Source organism: Lepidochelys kempii, chromosome 4 (assembly GCF_965140285.1).
Source record: "Lepidochelys kempii isolate rLepKem1 chromosome 4, rLepKem1.hap1, whole genome shotgun sequence".
NCBI classification, from domain to species: domain Eukaryota; kingdom Metazoa; phylum Chordata; order Testudines; family Cheloniidae; genus Lepidochelys; species Lepidochelys kempii.
The window spans coordinates 89580205-89598802 of NC_136383.1; the positions used below are offsets into that span (position 1 = coordinate 89580205).

General features: G+C 40.6%; 1 protein-coding gene across 3 annotated transcripts in view; it reads left to right on the top strand.

The window, feature by feature from the left end:
- LNX1 (ligand of numb-protein X 1) overlaps nucleotides 1-18598 on the top strand; it is a 128050-nt gene that overhangs the window by 19819 nt on the left and 89633 nt on the right. The window contains exons 1-2 of one of the 3 annotated variants that reach the window (XM_073342029.2): nucleotides 434-556; nucleotides 15486-15964. In XM_073342029.2, the coding sequence (XP_073198130.2) occupies nucleotides 15573-15964 (392 nt within the window). In that variant the 5' untranslated portion in view covers nucleotides 434-556; nucleotides 15486-15572. Of the gene's footprint in view, nucleotides 1-433; nucleotides 557-15485; nucleotides 15965-18598 lie in introns of those variants that run through there. The other 2 variants (XM_078852532.1, XM_073342030.2) reach the window with 2 other exon arrangements.

Here is an 18598-nt window from a genome sequence, read left to right on the forward strand (position 1 = left end):
AATTTCAAAAGTTCTAAAGCAGATTAGGGTTACTCAATCTTTTCTGACTGCCTCTTCCTATTCAGGGGAAAACAAACACAAATCTTTGTCTTGAATCAGTCCTTAAGGTTTTCATTCAGCTCTTTAAACCTGTACTAAATGTTGATAAGGTGCAAGAGAAAAGACATACTATGGAAAAGCATAAAAGCAAATGGAATTTATGTGTATATTAAAAAGAAAACTAAAAACTACAAATGATTTTTGTTACTTGAGAAGTTTGAACACGCAGGTGTGTTGCAGCCTACCTTCCTCTGTGGTAAGTAACCAGTAGGGTGTGGTTTGTTGAAGCTTAAATCATTTAGGCGTATGCAGTGAAGCTTGTCTTTTCTACCTTGTGTGATGTCATGCATTTCCTTGTGTGGTACAACCAATAAGAGTTTTCTTCCTACAGAGATCAGACTGGAATGTCAAACACTGTTCGGCAGACATCTGCCAAAGTTCATTAATTTACACCTGCAGGAATCTAGCAGCTGCATACAACCCTGTATATGAATCAAAGACAAAGTAAGACAGAAAGGTGAGTTTAAACCATTTTGTTCTGACTTTTATTCTTCAGTTGGCCACACATTTGTCTAAAAAACAAATGTGAAAGGAACTGATCATGTGAACAAAACACTGTACTTTTTTTAGAGGAAAAGACCATTTAAGAGTTGATCAGTATCTCAGCTTTTATAATTATGAAGTGACACTCTAACATGGCCACAGCAGTGAATTTTTACTACTTCATACATGTAGGTTCAGTCTCTCCATAACCTAATATGCTGATCATTTTCATACTCTAGAAGAGAAGGCTTGTAACTTTATTGCAGTGTAACAGTATTTCTTCCTAACTGCTTTTAAAATACTAGTTTAGATGTTAAGGATAATGGCAACTTTCATCCACTAAATCTCTGTCTGCTAGTTTTGTTTTATTTTATATTTGTATTTTTCTAAGTAAACTTTCATCTGTGGTAAAGTATATTAAAATCAAAATGATACCCCTTCAGATCAGAATGTTGAACTACATTTGAAAAGAGAAACTATTTAATTCAATTTGTGTTAATTTGCTTTTGGCACATATTGTCTTTCACTAGCTTAATCTTGCAGTCAAATTTTAATTTAAAGCAACTAAAGTTTTTCATAATATACTGCAGACTATGACCTTGATCCTTTAGACAGTTACACTTATGAATAATTTATGCATATGTTAATAGTCCTATTAACTTCTGTGGGTTGTCTGACCTATGTAAAATTAAGCTTGTGCAAAAGTTCACAGGACTGGACCTGTGTTGGCACGTCTATGCCAAAGCCCCAATTTCAGCAAAGTGTTTAAGCGTGTACTTAAGTCCATCCCATCCCTGCAAAGCACTTACGCACATGTAGTCAAAGGGACTTTATCAGGTGCCTGAAGTTAAGCAGGTACTTAAGTGTTTTGCTGGGCTGGGAGGATGGACTGCTGAATTGAGGTCTTGTATACATAGATAGCTCAGAAATATCGTAAATAGACTATACAGAACACAGCTGCGGTAATTCATGCTTTCCTTTTATTGGCAAACAAATTGGTAACAAATTGTTCAGCCAGCAATAAAAAGAGCAAGACTGGCCTTAAAAGTTCCCACTGGGGAGCTACATCAGGCACTTGATTTTTAATTAATTAATTAATTGATTTGTTTGTTTGTTTACACAGAACTGTGCTGTGAAGTCCTATGTAAAAATTGAGGGCCTGGTTTTTCCCTGGGATGTATTTGTATTTACACAGACAGATTCCTGCAACATAATACCAATAGCAAGGCAGTTGTTCCAATGAAATAAAAACAGCACTTTATCTTATCTGCTATTGTTAGAACAACAAAAGCACTAATCTATAAATGGAATGCTAGGATTCACCATTGGGTTATATAAGGCATTTGAAAAGATGCTTTCTTTGAGGAGTTCTACACTAAATACTCTAATCCACTTCTTTCCTGAAATGAAATTAGAAAATTCTTCTTAAGGAAGTAATCTGTTAGCAATTTACTATTCTATACTCTTCCACCCAAAAACTGAGCGTATATTTTCCAAAAATATAAATTGAAACAAGCTGTCTGTTAGCCTTCTCTTGCCACCTGAAAATATTTCTGCCGCTGCTGTCAATTCCTTTTACTCGCTTGGGACCCATCTTGTTCACAGTTCCACTAACATTAGTGCTATTTAGAGGATTGTTCTTTGCTTGTGTGTTTGGGTATTAACTGCTGCAGTGCTTTATTGAAGCAGTGAGTTGGAAAAAGGAAGGCCCCTGACTCAGTATCATGCTTGTTTATCAGAGGAGAAAATTAAAATATCCTATCTGAGAATTCTGAAGAGTGTCCAGTATCTTCCTCAGGATAACATTTTTGTGCAAAATGCCAGTAAAGTATGCACACAGGATGAGATGATAGATAAGCTTCATTTCATTGTAGAACATTCAGTTACTGTGTTGCATGTAAAAATATCCAATAAATCAAGCAACGCTTTTTCAAGCAGGAAAGCAAACAATCAGGGGAGTCTCAAAGTGAGAGAGCTATCCAAATGGTCTGTTAAAGGGATACTGACAGCTCCAAAATGTGACCTGTTTTAATATGGCCCCAGTCCTGTAGACTGATCTGCCTGGGCAGACACCTGTGCCCATGCACAGGCTCATTGACGTCAGTAGAACAGACTTTTTGTCGTGTAAATAAGTCCGTTTTTTATAGTGAAAATGGCTATACACTAAGACATGCAGAAATTCAATATTTTCCCATGATTGAAATGCAGAAATAATTGCTTCACTGAAATTTCACCCAAAGAAATCAGGGCATGTGCAGCTGTACATCTTTTTCTATTAAACTTCCGAAGACATGCATTTTGATTTTTTTCACTTGAGTTTGGCTTAAAAAAATCACCTGAAATCAGAATAAAATATGTGACTTGAGGCTATTGAATGTGCAAATGAAAACTTTCACATTAAATAAATCTCAGAGCAGCAACTGCACTTACATGGCTATGATGTAGCCATGGTGGCACATAGAATGGACTTTCATCCTGCACGCTTCCTTCAGCAAGAATCACTATGGGAGGACTTAGGTTTCTTAAATCCTTCAAAATTGCGTCTTCCAACCTTGTTTGTGATTGACCTTATGCTCTACTTCCTTCGACCTTGGCTCTATAGCCCTTCTGTAAAAGCATACCTTCTTTTTCATGTTGGACATGACCTCACCGTTGCCGGTGTCCTGTTCTCAACCTGATGCAAGACTGCAACTTGCCAGGAGAATACTGCCAACAACAAATGGTTGTGCCCGGGTTTGTCTGAACCAGACTCTGCATCGCCTAAACCCGTATGTCTGAATACACACTGGATGCTGCTTGGCAGGAAACTTCATGAAACGAACCCACTGCAGCTTTCCGATACCTATGGCTGCCTCCTACAGATTTGTCTCTGGCAGGGAATGGTTTGGCCCAAAACGCAGTGAAAATTGGGATCTCATCCCTTCCCTAACCCATTTGCCTCAGTGACATGAACATCAAAGCCTACAAGTACTATTTAAATAATACTATTATAAAATAGAGGTAATTGTTGCTTTTTCTTTGGAGTTTCTTTAAGGCTGATTTTTGAGTGCAGACATTCATAACACCAAAAATGCACTACACAGCTTCAGGACTACAGCAATATTTTGCAAATAGAATTTAATGCTACGAAATTTGTACCACATCCCTGTTTCTTGTAGTTCCATTGCAATGAGGTCATCTAATTGCTCTACAGCTACTTAGGAGGATATCAAGATATAGACTCTGAGAGGCCTTATTGGCAGGATGGGTCTGAGGTTACTGCAAATGGCTAAGCTTCATAGGAGGAAAAATAAATATAAAAAATCCAAATAAAAAACTTTGATCCATGCAGCCACTTTCACCTGATCTTGTGGCATGTGTCCTTAGAGTTATGAATTCACACTAATTGGTCTTCTCCCACCAGATTAAGTTGCACCAAATTGGTCTCCACACCCACAAAACCAGTTCTCAGAAGAAGACATTAATTCAACCACAGTATTCACGATCTTCTTTAGCCATAAGTTACCAGCATGTCCTGGCTGACAAAACAGAACTCTAGTAAGCCTCTTCATTTTGAGAAGGATGTTCCGAATGCATTAATAGTGGACTAACAAAGCATGTATGTTAATTCATACTGTACTTTAAAGGGTGATTTAATGGAGTTACACTTGCATGAAACAGGTGTAAAGCAGTGGTGAATCAAGTCCAGTGAGTAGTATCTGACTCAGTGGCACTATTCACAGAATAAAGTGTTCCTCAACATGAGTAAATGTGGCAGAATCTGTCCCTGAGCAAAGTTTATGTGCATAAGTATTTTCAGGACAGAGCCTTTAGTCAGTAGCCTGCTGAATATAGGGGTTTAGAATGGAAACACTTAGGCAAAACTTAACCATAGCAATTGCTTCTACTTCCACTATGATGCTTAGTGCTCTTACAGGCAAATAAGGCAACGTACAGTATTACTGTGTTTTACAGATGAGATAAACTGAACAAGAAAGGGTGGGTTGTGTGTCCAAGGCCCTGTAGGGATTAGAGGCAGTATTAGAACTCAGACCATGTTCTTTGAGCCATTTGGCCACACTTTTGTCTCACCATTTATTCCCTTATTTTAAATGGCATCTTACTTTTGACATAGTAATTAACATTCAGCCTAGCAGTAAGGTTCAGTTTTTAGAAAAATATCCAAAGGTTCAGATGCTCATTCAAACTTTTTAAGCCACGGCTCCACAAACTATCCGAAATCCTACTCCCACCCTTGTACTGTCTTTTTTTTTTTTTTTTGGAGGGCCTGATCCCCCAGCATATTCAGGGGCTGCCCACTGGCCTACTTCACCCTCCTGTTTCACCCCATCCTTCATCCTGAATAATTTAGGATTTGACCCAGTGCTCCTGGGGGTATCTGTCCCAGAGTGCTAATGGACTGCCAGGAGCAGCAGCCACATCAGTACTCAGGGGAATGTTCCTGAGTCTCATTGCATTAAAGCAGAGTTGAGGACAGGCTGTTGCTTCTGTACAGTTCCTCCTTGGGGATTATTTGCTGGTGGGAAGTGAGCCATCCATCTCTTCTCTGAAAATCCAGGTATGGGGTTGGGAAATAGACAGGTCAGTTCCTCCTTGAAGTAACAAGAGGTTTAAGCAGAAAACCACCTGGCCTTTCTCTGCCACACTCACAGGAAATGGTTCATGGAGAGAGGAGAACTCTATCTAGACATGTTTACTGCACTCCTCACTGTGGTGTCTGAGCACTTGGACCTGTTGGGAGAGGGGGGAGCCTGTCTTGAGGGGAAGGAAGATGGATAGGATTGGGGGAATGACCAGACATCCCTGATCTCTCTCCGGAGCCTGGGACATGGGGTCATCTCTCGGAAAGTTTTGATTTCCTCCAGCTGGAAATAAGAAGTGCAGAACTTCTACCCAAACATTTCAGAATCTCGCAAATTTCAGTTGAGGTTTAAAGAATGGATGAAAGCTGACTAGTGTTCGTACCATATCTAAATAAGTTTGCCCATCACTAACAATAACTACCTTTATGTTAGATGTACCTAAAGGCAATTTTTTTTAGCTTCACCTCCCCATAAATTATTTCCTTTCAGGAATGCTATCAAGCAGAAACAATCACCTATAAAACCAGCTGCCTGCTAATGAATTCAACCAATCAGCCCTCACCCTAACCTCTGAAAACTTGTCTTTACCTTGAGTTGAGTTGTATGAGTAAAATCATTCTCTCCTTATTCAATACTAACCCCTTCTGGTGTTAAGCAGCTAACTGCAGTATGCAGGAGAGCCAATCCCTGTATTTGAATTGGGAACAGAATACTATCCTGATCAAAGGCTTTCTGAAAGTCCAAGTACATTACATCCCCTGGACCATCCTTGTCCATGTTTGTTGACCCCCTCAAAGAATTCCTATAGTTTGGTAAGGCATGATTTCCCTTTACAAAAGCATCTTCCCCAATATATTGTGTTCATATGTGTGTCTGATAATTCTTTTCTTTGCTATTGTTTAAATCAGTTTGCCTGGTACTGAAGTTAGGCTCACTGGCCTGTAATTGCCTATCTACCCTTTTTAAAAAATCATCATTACATTAGCTATCCTCCAGTCATCTGTTACAGAGGCTGATTTAAGCGATAGGTTACATACCGCAGTTAGGAGTTCTGCAGTTTCATTTCTGCGTTCCTTCGGAGCTCTTGAGTGAATACCATCTGGTCCTGGTTACTTATTACTGTTAAATTTATCAATTTGTTCCAAAACCTCCTCTAATGACACCTCAATCTCGGACAGTTCCTCAGATTTGTCACCTAAAAAGAATGGCTCAGGTGTGGGAATCTCCCTCACATCCTCTGCAGTGAAGGCCATGGGATGCAAAAATAGTTAGAACAAGCAGAAAGTTTTATAAATCAAAATGGGGTTTAGAACCTGCTGGTAACTCCTTCCAACACCATTCTAGCTAAACTTTTCCTCTCCTCTCCTAGCTGCCTGGCCAGCTGCCTTTTTCACTTCACTCCCCAACCCAGCCTCTTACTTTCCCCCCTATTTAGCCACTGAAGGCAGCCTGGGAGTTTCCTGTGGGCCCATTTCATAGGCACCAACTTTTTCCTTTGCTGGAGAGTGCTCAACCCCTGCTCCGCCCCCAGCCCGACCCCCACTCCACCCTTTTCCCCAAGCCCTCACCTCTTCCCCACCTCTTTCCGCCCCCTCCCCCAAGCGCGCCCCATCCCCGCTCCTTCCCCTCCCTCCCAGCACCTCCTGCATGCTGAGGAACAGCTGATCATGGCAGCCAGGAGGCGCTAAAGGAGGGGGAGCAGTTGATCGGTGGGGCCACCGGCGGATGGGAAGTGCTGGAGGGGAGGGAGGAGCTGGCTGCCAGTGAGAGTGCTAAGCACCCGCTAATTTTTTTCTGTGGGTGCTCCAGTTCTGGAGCACCCAAGGAGTCAGCACTTATGGCCCATTTCCCTATTTGGGACGACAGAGCTAGGGAGAACAGTAGAGCTTCTCTTTGCAGCTAGATGAAAAGAGTTGAGGAGTAGCTTGAGGATCTGCTCCCCAGTGTGCAGGCAAGGGCCAGAATGTTTCTTTAAAGAAGGACAGGGAACAGGACTTTGGAATATAGAGACAGGCAGATTTCCTTCCTGATCCCTGGTCAGTTGGAAACCAGGGTAGTGGCTGGGGAAAACGTTCTGCCCTTTTGGGTAACTCACTGGGAAATATGGGCATTTACCAGTTTCAGGCTGCTATGGGTGGGGGGGGGTGGGAAGGAAATAAAATTTCCTTTTAGAGTTGATGTCCTGGGTATAAAAATGCTGGAATAAAGCACTCCCAGTGGAATTAGATTATTGAGTTGAGTGCACGTGAGAAATCCAGAGGTATAAAACAAATGCAGTTTGTTCCAAGCTATTCTATAGCTGCTAAAATACAGGATGGGTTCTTGTTACCACACAGTGTATGCAGGGGGTATGTAGCCATCTGTATTCTATCACGCCAAAGTAACCATGAGTCTAAATCAGTGGGAGCTGGGTAACGGCATCAAGTGATACTGTCAAACCAGCAATTCTACCAAGTAAAGAAAATCATCATTTGATCAGACGGCTTTAAATATGGTCATGTTACTAAAGAGGTTACCTGTTTGGTAAAAGTATTTTAGGGCTATCAACCAAACTACAGAGTAACACAATTTATATTACATAATTATTAATACCATTATACAGTGCAATTTAGTGCATGAATGTTGATGGCATTTATTATGCAATTAGGTGGAGCACATGTTTAGGAAGCAGTTCAGGAGCTAATCATGATTGTTCACATGATCTGGCTTGAACCATATGATGGACTTCCTCTGTATAGAAAGAACATGCATTTGTGAAGCAGTTAGCCTCTGTCTGTTGATTTTGCCACAACTCGTCCTCATACTTGTAATATTAGCTTGTGGTTTACTCATGGAACTGTCTGTCAAACATTGATTTGATTGAACTGTATAAGAAATAGGAACTTCGAATTATTTCTTATACCAGCGGTGGAATATTTTCAAATTATTCACCATTTGAACTGTACAAGTAACAAAACTAAATCTCATCAGAAGTACTACATATTGTCAAGGTAAGTCCATTTATATTTATATTCATCATAGTGTGAGTAACAGCACAGTAAAAGATTAACTGTAACTTTTATTTATTGTATTTCTCTTTGTTCTGTACCCCCCTTTTCCCCTCCTTCACCCCACATATGTTGTTCAGTTGCTCCTAATATTCTTAAATAATTTATTTTGAGGCTGAAATTTTCCATCCAGGATCTCAGAGCTTTAATTTTGTATTTGTGAAAATGCCAATAAAATCAGTTCAGGCTTTTTGAGAAGGGTGTGTGCTCGCATGAGAAAGAGAATGTTTCCTTATGTTCTGATCAGAAACTTTGTGTACAAAACTCAACAAACTAATTTATCCAACTCTGTTTATTTTGTACATTTCAATGAGATCCACAAAATAAGCCATGTTTCAAGGAAATTGGTTCAGTGCTATTTGAGTTACTTGCAGGCGCAGTATGGATTTTGTCAGGTTTCATAGCTTGATCTAAAGCTTAAAAACTTGCAGATATTAACTTGCAGTACTGTGCTATTAGGGTTTTTTGCTCAGTCTAAAGTGGCTTCAATCACCAGGGGCACTCTGGAGATCCATGTTTACTGATATTCATGTTTGATTCCCGATGTGAAACAAAAACCAAAATTTTAAAATTCTCCAAGAAAAGGAATGGCGCTCTGGCTCTAGAGCAGTCTGCCTGGTTGATTGCCCTTGAGCCACGGACCCTGGAAGTCCTGGGATCCCTAACTCAGAGGCAATCCAACAGGCAGACAGCCAAGGAGCCTAGCAGGCAAGTTGCCAGAAAACCAAGCAGGTTTCTGATAGATCCCGGCAGTCAGGGTTTTATTGGATTCCTGCCAGGGTCACATCAGAACTTTGTCAAAATTGAAAAATCTCTACTAAATGTTTTGATTTTGATGAATGGTAAAAACTGACGACAAAAATTTGTTGGGATTTTGCTGACCAGCCCTAGTATGCATAGTAGGAATTGTGTTTTAAAGAGCTGAATGAGAGAATATTTTATTGGTCTAAACATCAGGGTTTAAATATTTTGTTGCCCTGGGAGCAAAGGGTCAGATCTAGGGAGGGTTGACTCAGCCCCTCAGCCTGTAGGTGGATAAATTGAATTCTATTCAATTTACTATGTGAATTTTCCAATCAAGACCTTAAAAATGAAAGCACCCCTCTGCTCCTTGTGGATATTAAAGAGTGTGTGGTGCATATTGTAAGAGCAGGGGTCAATGTATGATGGTTTTCTACTATGGTTGTACAGCATCCCAAATGCCAGTTGGCTGCTTCCATCCACACCTGAGGTACTGAGGTTGCGTGACTGAATATGCCAAGTATGTCAATATGATAGATGGTGTTTAAATGCAAAGGAACATTACTGGATATGTTACTGTGAAATGCTGGATTAGGATGGCCACTCACAGGAAACTGCTTAGTTTCATAATCATAGAATCATAGAATATCAGGGTTGGAAGGGACCTCAGGAGGTCATCTAGTCCACCCCCCTGCTCAAAGCAGGACCAATCCCCAATTAAATCATCCCAGCCCGGGCTTTGTCAAGCCTGACCTTAAAAACTTCTAAGGAAGGAGATTCTACCACCTCCCTAGGTAACGCATTCCAGTGTTTCACCACCCTCCTAGTGAAAAAGTTTTTCCTAATATCCAACCTAAACCTCCCCCACTGCAACTTGAGACCATTACTCCTTGTCCTGTCCTCTTCTACCGCTGAGAATAGTCTAGAACCATCCTCTCTGGAACCACCTTTCAGGTAGTTGAAAGCAGCTATCAAATCCCCACTCATTCTTCTCTTCTGCAGACTAAACAATCCCAGTTCCCTCAGCCTCTCCTCATAAGTCATGTATTCCAGACCCCTAATCATTTTTGTTGCCCTTCGCTGGACTCTCTCCAATTTATCCACATCCTTCTTGTAGTGTGGGGCCCAAAACTGGACACAGTACTCCAGATGAGGCCTCACCAATGCCGAATAGAGGGGAACGATCACGTCCCTCGATCTGCTCGCTGTGCCCCTACTTATACATCCCAAAATGCTATTGGCCTTCTTGGCAACAAGGGCACACTGCTGACTCATATCCAGCTTCTCGTCCACTGTCACCCCTAGGTCCTTTTCCGCAGAACTGCTGCCTAGCCATTCGGTCCGTAGTCTGTAGCGGTGCATTAGGTTTTTCCGTCCTAAGTGCAGGACCCTGCACTTATCCTTATTGAACCTCATCAGATTTCTTTTGGCCCAATCCTCCAATTTGTCTAGGTCCCTCTGTATCCTATCCCTGCCCTCCAGCGTATCTACCACTCCTCCTAGTTTAGTATCATCCGCAAATTTGCTGAGAGTGCAATCCACACCATCCTCCAGATCATTTATGAAGATATTGAACAAAACCGGCCCCAGGACCAACCCCTGGGGCACTCCACTTGACACCAGCTGCCAACTAAACATGAAGCCATTGATCACTACCCGTTGAGCCCGACAATCTAGCCAACTTTCTACCCACCTTATAGTGCATTCATCCAGCCCATACTTCTTTAACTTGCTGACAAGAATACTGTGTAATAGCAATAATAAATGTTGCTTAATTAAAGCAATATTAGAATCAATTTAACTAGTGCCAGACAGTTATTCTGGTATTCAACCCGATGTCCACTAAGCGTAAAATTCTTAGTTGTGGTGTTTTTATATATAAGTTACAAAATAACAGTTATGGGGTATTTTTCCTGTGTACTTTATTAACTGACCCTCTTTGGGCTGACAGTGAGGTTTGAACCCTGGAATTACAGTGCAAAATGCATGAGTCACTACAATTTTAGCCAAATGAGTAACTCTGCATTAGCTGGCAGCTGTAATAAACTTGCACCCTCTTCTGGGGACCAGCCACTAGGTAGGGACAAAGATCCACATTCCCCTAGTGTTGGTTATACTTGTTTAGTCAAGGGCAGCTGGGTTCAGGAGTCATGAAACCAACCGAATCTGAATTATGGAATTTACAAACTTGACTAGCAATTATTACCCTCTTTTCTCCTTCTTTTAATAGAACAAACATACAAAATACCCTACAAAAAATAAAGGAAATTTCCATTTCAGTGCAATCTAAAAAACTAGCTCAGTATTAAGACTATCTGCAATGACTGAAGTCAGCAAGCTGATGTTTTCATTCAGCATTTTAGAACCATTCTCAGTTAGCGTGGCTCTTTCAACTTTAAATATTAATGTGGTATGAAGTTGTATAAAACTTTAAAAGCAAAATAAGAAAAAAAATCCTTCTTCTGCAAAACTTTCCAACATTAATCTCCTGGATGATGCTGTCCTATCTTCATCTGCTGTTTATATCATTTCCCTGAGTATCATCTCAGTGTGTCTGATATGTTGTTCCTGTTTATTTACATATTATTTTTCTATGTTATTTATTATTTATCTCAGCAAAGTTGGGGCTCCGTTGTGCTAGGCGCTGTACAGACATACAAAAGGACAATCAATGACAAAAGAGCTAATGGGGATCAGGTGGGTTTGAGAGCCTGAGCTGCAACATCTACACAGCTATGTTTAGCATGCTAGCTCGAGTTCTGCTAGCGCAAATCTGTCTACCTAGGCTAGATGGCTCTCTCCCAGCTGGAATATAGATGTGCCCTCTACAAGCTTAGTCCTGCAAACACTCTCTCATGCAACTAGTCCCGTTAACTAGTTATGGCAATAAGGTTTATATAATCAGGCCATTAGGGGCCCGGGCCTACTCCCATGTTGAAGACAATGGCAAAATTCCCAGGGGGGAAATCCTAGCCCCACTGAAGTCAACAGGAGTTTCCCTATTGACTTCAGTGGGGCCAGGATTGCACCCTCATTATCTTCAGTGATGGAAGATCTGTAAAGTCCTTGAGGAAGAAATCTTGGGCCTGATTATAATCTCACAAATGAGATCAGAACGAAGCCTGCTGTCTTTTAGCATGGTTGTGAGCCGCCATCAATATATACAGTGCTTCTTAATCATGTATTTTTATTCATTGCAATTAGTGAAAAAAATCACCCAATATTTGAGTCATTGTTTCAGAGTAATTTAAAATATTTTTCTTTTAAACTTTTTGGTTAATTTTCACACATATTTAAAGAGAAAATCAGTGACACTAGCTTAACATCATGCCAGTAAAGAAGACATGAAGTAAATTATTGAGGTTGACCACACAGTACTATAAATCCAAACTATTGTAAATATCACAGACTAATCCCTCCCTCTCCTGGAACCTTTTAAACAAATATTTTCCATACCTGAAATAAAAAATAAGTGATAATATAATCTCTTGTTAAAGGCCAGATTTTGATTGTTTTATCGCATGAGCAGACCCAATGATTTAACAGGCCTGCTTGTGTATATAGGGTGATCACAGGTAAGCCATACGAGTTTAAGTTAGTGTTCTGATTTTTTGCACAGTAGCAAGTACTTGTAGTTATATATACTTTAGACATTCAGGTATAATAGCCACACACTTATTAATAATTATAAATCAGATGAAGGAAAAGTGTACTGCATAACCATGCGAAATACATATGATGGGCCCAGTGGACTCCAGGGGTGTGTGGGATGTAAATTAGGACAGATTTTGTCTCACTTTCTCTTTGTTTTAACCATTTCCATAGTACCCATACCATTGTCTAATATAGCAAGAGATCAAGTCATTCCAGTCAGCACAATACTGTGTACTGAATCTGCTTACAAAGGATATGCTAAAGAAATACAGCCATTAGCATTTCCCCTGTATTTGACACAGGCCGTGTAATTTCCATGGCATACCACTGCCTACAGTCTCTACCACAAGAGTCTGCCAGTGTATCTTAACACCTTGCCACTTTAGAGGGCTGTGTCAACTACACTTGTTTGCAGTGCGTTTTGCTGATCTTTCTTACTACACGAGGATGTGGGCTTAGGGAAGCAATAAATCTCTTTCTCTGTTGTCATGTGAAAATAAGTTCAGTCACTTAGAAATATAACACCATTTCCAGCTGAACCTAATATGAACTGGATAACTCTTTTGCATGGAAGAGAAAGGGAACATGTTCTGGGGATTAGAGTAATAACTTGGGAGTCTGGAGTGCTGAATACTGATCCTTGCTCTAACACTTAACGTGCTGTGTGCCTTTCAAATAAGAGTGCTGGGAAAGTCACAGTGTAAGGCAGGGAGCCTCAAAACCCCTGGTCACAAGAGAATGGGACAAGGGTCCCTGCCTAGAGACAGGTGATGGCTGGAGACCTGAGGCCTGACTGGGCACTCCTGGGATGGACCACAGAGTGGTGGAACATATAGGTACAGTTATCCTGAAACTGAGACATTCAGCATTTCTGAAAATGGAGCCAATTTCTTAAGGGGCCTGAATATGAATTTGCGTGCCGAACTGTAGGCACCCAAGTTTGAAAATTTTCCTCTCCACACTCCCTTGACCCTTGGATGTTGCTTAGGTAAACATCATGTATTCAGGTTTCAGAGTAACAGCCGTGTTAGTCTGTATTCGCAAAAAGAAAAGGAGTACTTGTGGCACCTTAGAGACTAACAAATTTGTTAGTCTCTAAGGTGCCACAAGTACTCCTTTTCTTATCATGTATTCAGTTCTTTAAATCTTTCCTCATAGTCAATCCCTCCAGTTCCTAAATTCCTACAAATATATCTAATCTTTTTGGTAATGCAGTGTTCAAAATTAAGGCCCCTATTCAGCACAGCACTTAAGCGCATTGGTTTCAGTGGGACTTAAGAGCATGCCCAAGGGTTGATCTGAATTGGGGCCTATATGCAGTAGGCCATGGGGAAGTCTCACCGAAGTCTTAGGCTGTTACCTCCATGCTCTGTGATATGATACCTCAAAATATGGAACCCAAAACAGCGTTGACTCTTTTGGAGGGATGATTGATGGTGGGATAGAGGAGTTTAAAAATGAAAACACAAAATTAAAAGTTACATTTATGTTTTTTCTTAATCAGTCCTGCTGCAGCTAGCTAGTGCAGCATTTATGGTAGGCAAAATCTACTCTTGTGTAGAGAGCGAATATCTGTAAAATCTTCATATAATTGGAGAAGTAAAAGATTGAGTTTCATGTTTGTTGGTTTTGGTTAATAAACAAGACCCCTGATGATGCTTGGCTGTAACATATTTATACTTGCATTTCTCTGTAGTATATAGTGTTATACTTCCCTTTGGACCAATATATGTTTTGCATTTTTGTAAAAGTAAATGTATAGTTTGTGAAAGGGGCTGGACTGGCAGCCCTGAAGACTGATATCATCTGGTTTATTTACAGAACAGGCGTGGGCAGCAGTATGCAGCCCTTCTGCAAACTGCTCTAGTAATATGCCTGAGACAACCATGGCTTCATCTTTAGGGGTTGGAGGGTAGTTAATTCTTCACATTCAATCCCTCTTGTCTCTGTGACTGCCAATAGGGTGTCCAGATTTGGTGATGACACGTTTCCCCTAGAAACTGGATTGTGACTGACAGCTATTAAATAAAAATATAAAGGACCTATTCTCATCTCATGCTGGGGTAGATCAGAAGTAATTCTTTTGAAGACCGTGGAAGTACACACCGTAAATCCAGTGAAGGCGGATCATAATTAATTGCTACAAATATTTTCTGCCCCAAAGATCCATCCTTCAGATCTCTATAAGGAGATAGTCTTGCTCACTAGTTGTTTGAAAGATAATATGTTTTATGCCTATTGTTCTTTTCTTCTACAGCTGAGGCAACGTTTAGAAGAAGGCTCATAAAAGTTTCTTAGTGCAGAAAAGTGCAGCATATAATATGAGTGTAGTGCTAATTCAGAACATAACTATTTTCCTTTACATCTAGTTTACAAGTGGCTTCCCATTCCGTGTTGGACTGGTGGCAGGGGAGGTAACCATTATTCTTAATGATATTTCTACATGCAGTGTCATGCTGCTTTGTCACTGCCAAGTTTTCCTGTAGGGAAAAACTAATCAGCTGACTTGCCTGCTTTAAACTCAGGTATCATGGAGAAGTTAAAGTTCTCAGACTCTGATTTTATGGTGGGTTTTTTAATGTTTTTAAACCTTAAGTTCTTGCAACCTTCTCCCCTCTTCTCCCTATTTACCTCTTCCCCCCCCCCCCTCCGCAGGAATACCTTTTTCAGAGAGGGGATGATAAAGGAAAGCAAGAAAAAAACATAAGTTATGGGGTTAACTCATTTTCTTATTTTCCTGCCCTAATGGTTAATAGTGCATTCTTTCTGTAAAAATCACTAAAGCGTTTTCTTACAAGGCACAGCACATCCAGATAAATCATAAATGATGTTTAAAAACAACCACCCCAAAATGTAATTCTTTGGCTTTTTCCTACAGGATTGCTGTCTCACAGAACTTGCTGATATTCTTCCAAATAGAGTGCAGTTTTTATTTGCTCTGTTTTACATCACATCAGATCTTATCATGAGTCAAAAAGATTTGTCAGAAGAAGCGGAGGAGAGCCCTCAACCCTTATGTATCACATGTGGCCAACCACATTTACCAGAAGAGAACCACCTGTACAGCTACACAGAAGAAGTGGATGATGATCTAATATGCCACATCTGCCTGCAAGCTTTGATCCAGCCACTGGACACTCCTTGTGGTCACACCTACTGCACAGTCTGCCTTACAAACTTCCTAGTGGAAAAGGACTTCTGCCCTGTGGATCGCAAAATTTTGATTCTACAGTCTTGCAGAAAGTCCAACATACTAGTAAATAAACTCCTGGATAAGTTAATGGTTAGCTGCCCTTTCACAGAACACTGCTCAGAGGTTTTACAACGTTGTGACCTTGAACAGCATTTCAAAACTGGGTAAGTCCCACCGCCAACCTTTGTTTTCTGCTTGCTTATTTGTTTGTCTGAGAAGGGACTGAAAGCATCAGTAATCTGAAAGGAGTCCAGCACACTCTGCTTATAATGGACAGTTAATTTAAACACAGATTTCTCAAATTCAGCCCTGATATAAGCTCATTGTATTCAAAGGAGTTAAGTTAGGGCTAAATTTTGACCATTCATTTGAGTATATTCTTATTCTCCGCTCTACAACAAACAAACTCTAATACACCAATCTTTTTTGGGCAGTATCCTGGGGTTGATCATGGAGGATATCTCCATGGTACGTTATACAGTAAAAGTGTGTATTTAATCATCCAAAATGATCTTTGAGTTATTAGGAATAGGGATATCTTAAATATTTTGTAGTTGCTATAAGGGAGTATAAATTGCCTTCTCTTTCTTTAAAAGTTACCTATATATGAAACTGAGAAGAAAACATATCAGCTAAAATGTTCAAAAGCACTTCAGGCCCAAATTCAGAAATGACTTAGGCACTTCAGAAGCCTAAATCCCATTGAAAGTCAGTGGCACTTAGGTACTTAAGTCACTTTTGAAAATGATACTTAAGTTACTAAATTATGAAGGTGCTTTTGAGCCCTTTACCTGTGACCTTCAATGATGCTATCCTGCTCTACACCACCCAAGGATCTGGCCAACTTTGCGTTGTCAAAACTGAAAGACGTTTTAAAATATGGGCCCCCAACATGCATGTGCTTGTTCCTTAGTGTTTCTGCAACCATAATTTGTGGCTGCATATTGGTCACATGTACTTCTGAAATCAGATTTCATTGCTCACTCTGATGGTATCTTAAACCTCATGATTTAATCGCCTCCTTTTTTTTAATTTCCTGGTTCTGATTGTTTTTTTGATCAGCTGTGGTATGTTCTGTGTTGTTTTTAGCTTTCTTTCAAGGGGGATGGCTTAGCAGTGTCACTTAGAGTTTTAACCTTTGGCCAATACTTTTTTCATGCCTCAGATAAGAGTATTAATAGTGATAGCAGTGAACTAACAATAGTACTCTGGCTGTATAATAACTGGCTCAACAGCATGTGTCTACTTCCTTTCTCCTACCCGCCTGACCAAGCAGACAACTTCCACAGGTGCTCCCCGAGGTTCCAGCTCAGCAGATCTGGAGAAAGTGGGCCTGTGGGGAGACAGTATTGGCCAATCTAGTGCTATCTTTCCCTGACCCCTGAAACCTGTGGGCCAACCCAGTACAACTTAATGCTGAACAAGTCATTTAACTGGTTCCCCCCTGCATGTGGAACCCACTTTGTTTCCTGAGGATGATTCTATGGGCTGAGTTACAATAGAGCCAGGGGCCAGATAAAAGATAGGAGGAAATGCAGAGAGAGCAGAGCGTCTTTGTGGATGGTACTTGGGTAATCTACAGTTTTTGAGGGACAAACCCAGTGCACTTTCCATGAGGTCATGAGGCAACCCACACAAACACACCCCTCCCCAAAGGAAGAGTTAAGAGGAAACTTCATGAGTACCAGCTGGCTGTTTCCTTGCCCCTACACGAGAATGACCTTCCTATGGGACTTTCAAACCCTATATTTGTAGATACCCGGAAGCGTATTAATTGTTTAGATACAACCATTTGGTAATTATCACTACCACTCTTTGTTGCTTATGACTACTTTAGCCCAGTGAGGTGCAGAAACCCCACTTGCAGTCTGAATTCCAGTTCATAATAGTACAGGAGACGAAGGGCTGCGTGTGCTTCAAACTGGGAATCTGTCTCATCTAGGCACAACGCAGATTGAAATGGCAATATTCTGTTTAGCACTGGCAAATCAATATGAGGGGGAAAGGTGTATGATTCTGCTAATAAAGTAGTCTGATCCTTGTGGAGGGAGCAATTCAAACCCAGGCTGAAATCTCCGCTAAATGTGACTGTTGTTCTCAGTGAATAAATCAAAGTGGATTCTATTAGAGTCATCAGTGTAGCCAGCTATTGCCACATTCTTTTATAAATCAGTCTCTGGCTTGTTCTTTTTCTCAGCAAGAAGGAGGGAGCTTTCATTTTATAACAGATGAGATCATTGATAGGACAAGGTGAGTTTCCTGCATATTTATGCTGGTGCTTAATAAGAGAACTTTAATTGCTTATAACTGGAATCGGCACAAACATGCATTAAGAACATTCTCATTTAAAATTAGTTATTTGTATTTTAAAAAGACAGAGAAGACGTGTCCTTGGTTCATATTTAAATTACCTTTGGACAAAAACATCTAGCTGAATATTGAGGATTTAGATTGGTTATTGATTCTAGTTCAGTCAGTTAAGCTCCTTTGTGGTATTTTACTTTAAAAAGGTGTGGTCATCCTACATTGCTTGCTTTGGAGCTGCAGCGGGGAGGGAGGTTCATTTGCCATGTTGAGACTATTGCACCCTACTCTGATGCAGTTTAGCTCATAACCCATCTGCTTCTGGCCAGTGATGTAAATGTACCAGCTGCTTCTGAAGAACCACTCTGAATACTGCAGGAGGCAGGTCTCTTTCCTGTGCATCAGCCTGCTCTGCAGCATAAGTCACTATCTCGCCAACCATGCTGTGCTGTCCCTAAACCCTCACATCTACCCATCTGAGAATCAGATCAAGT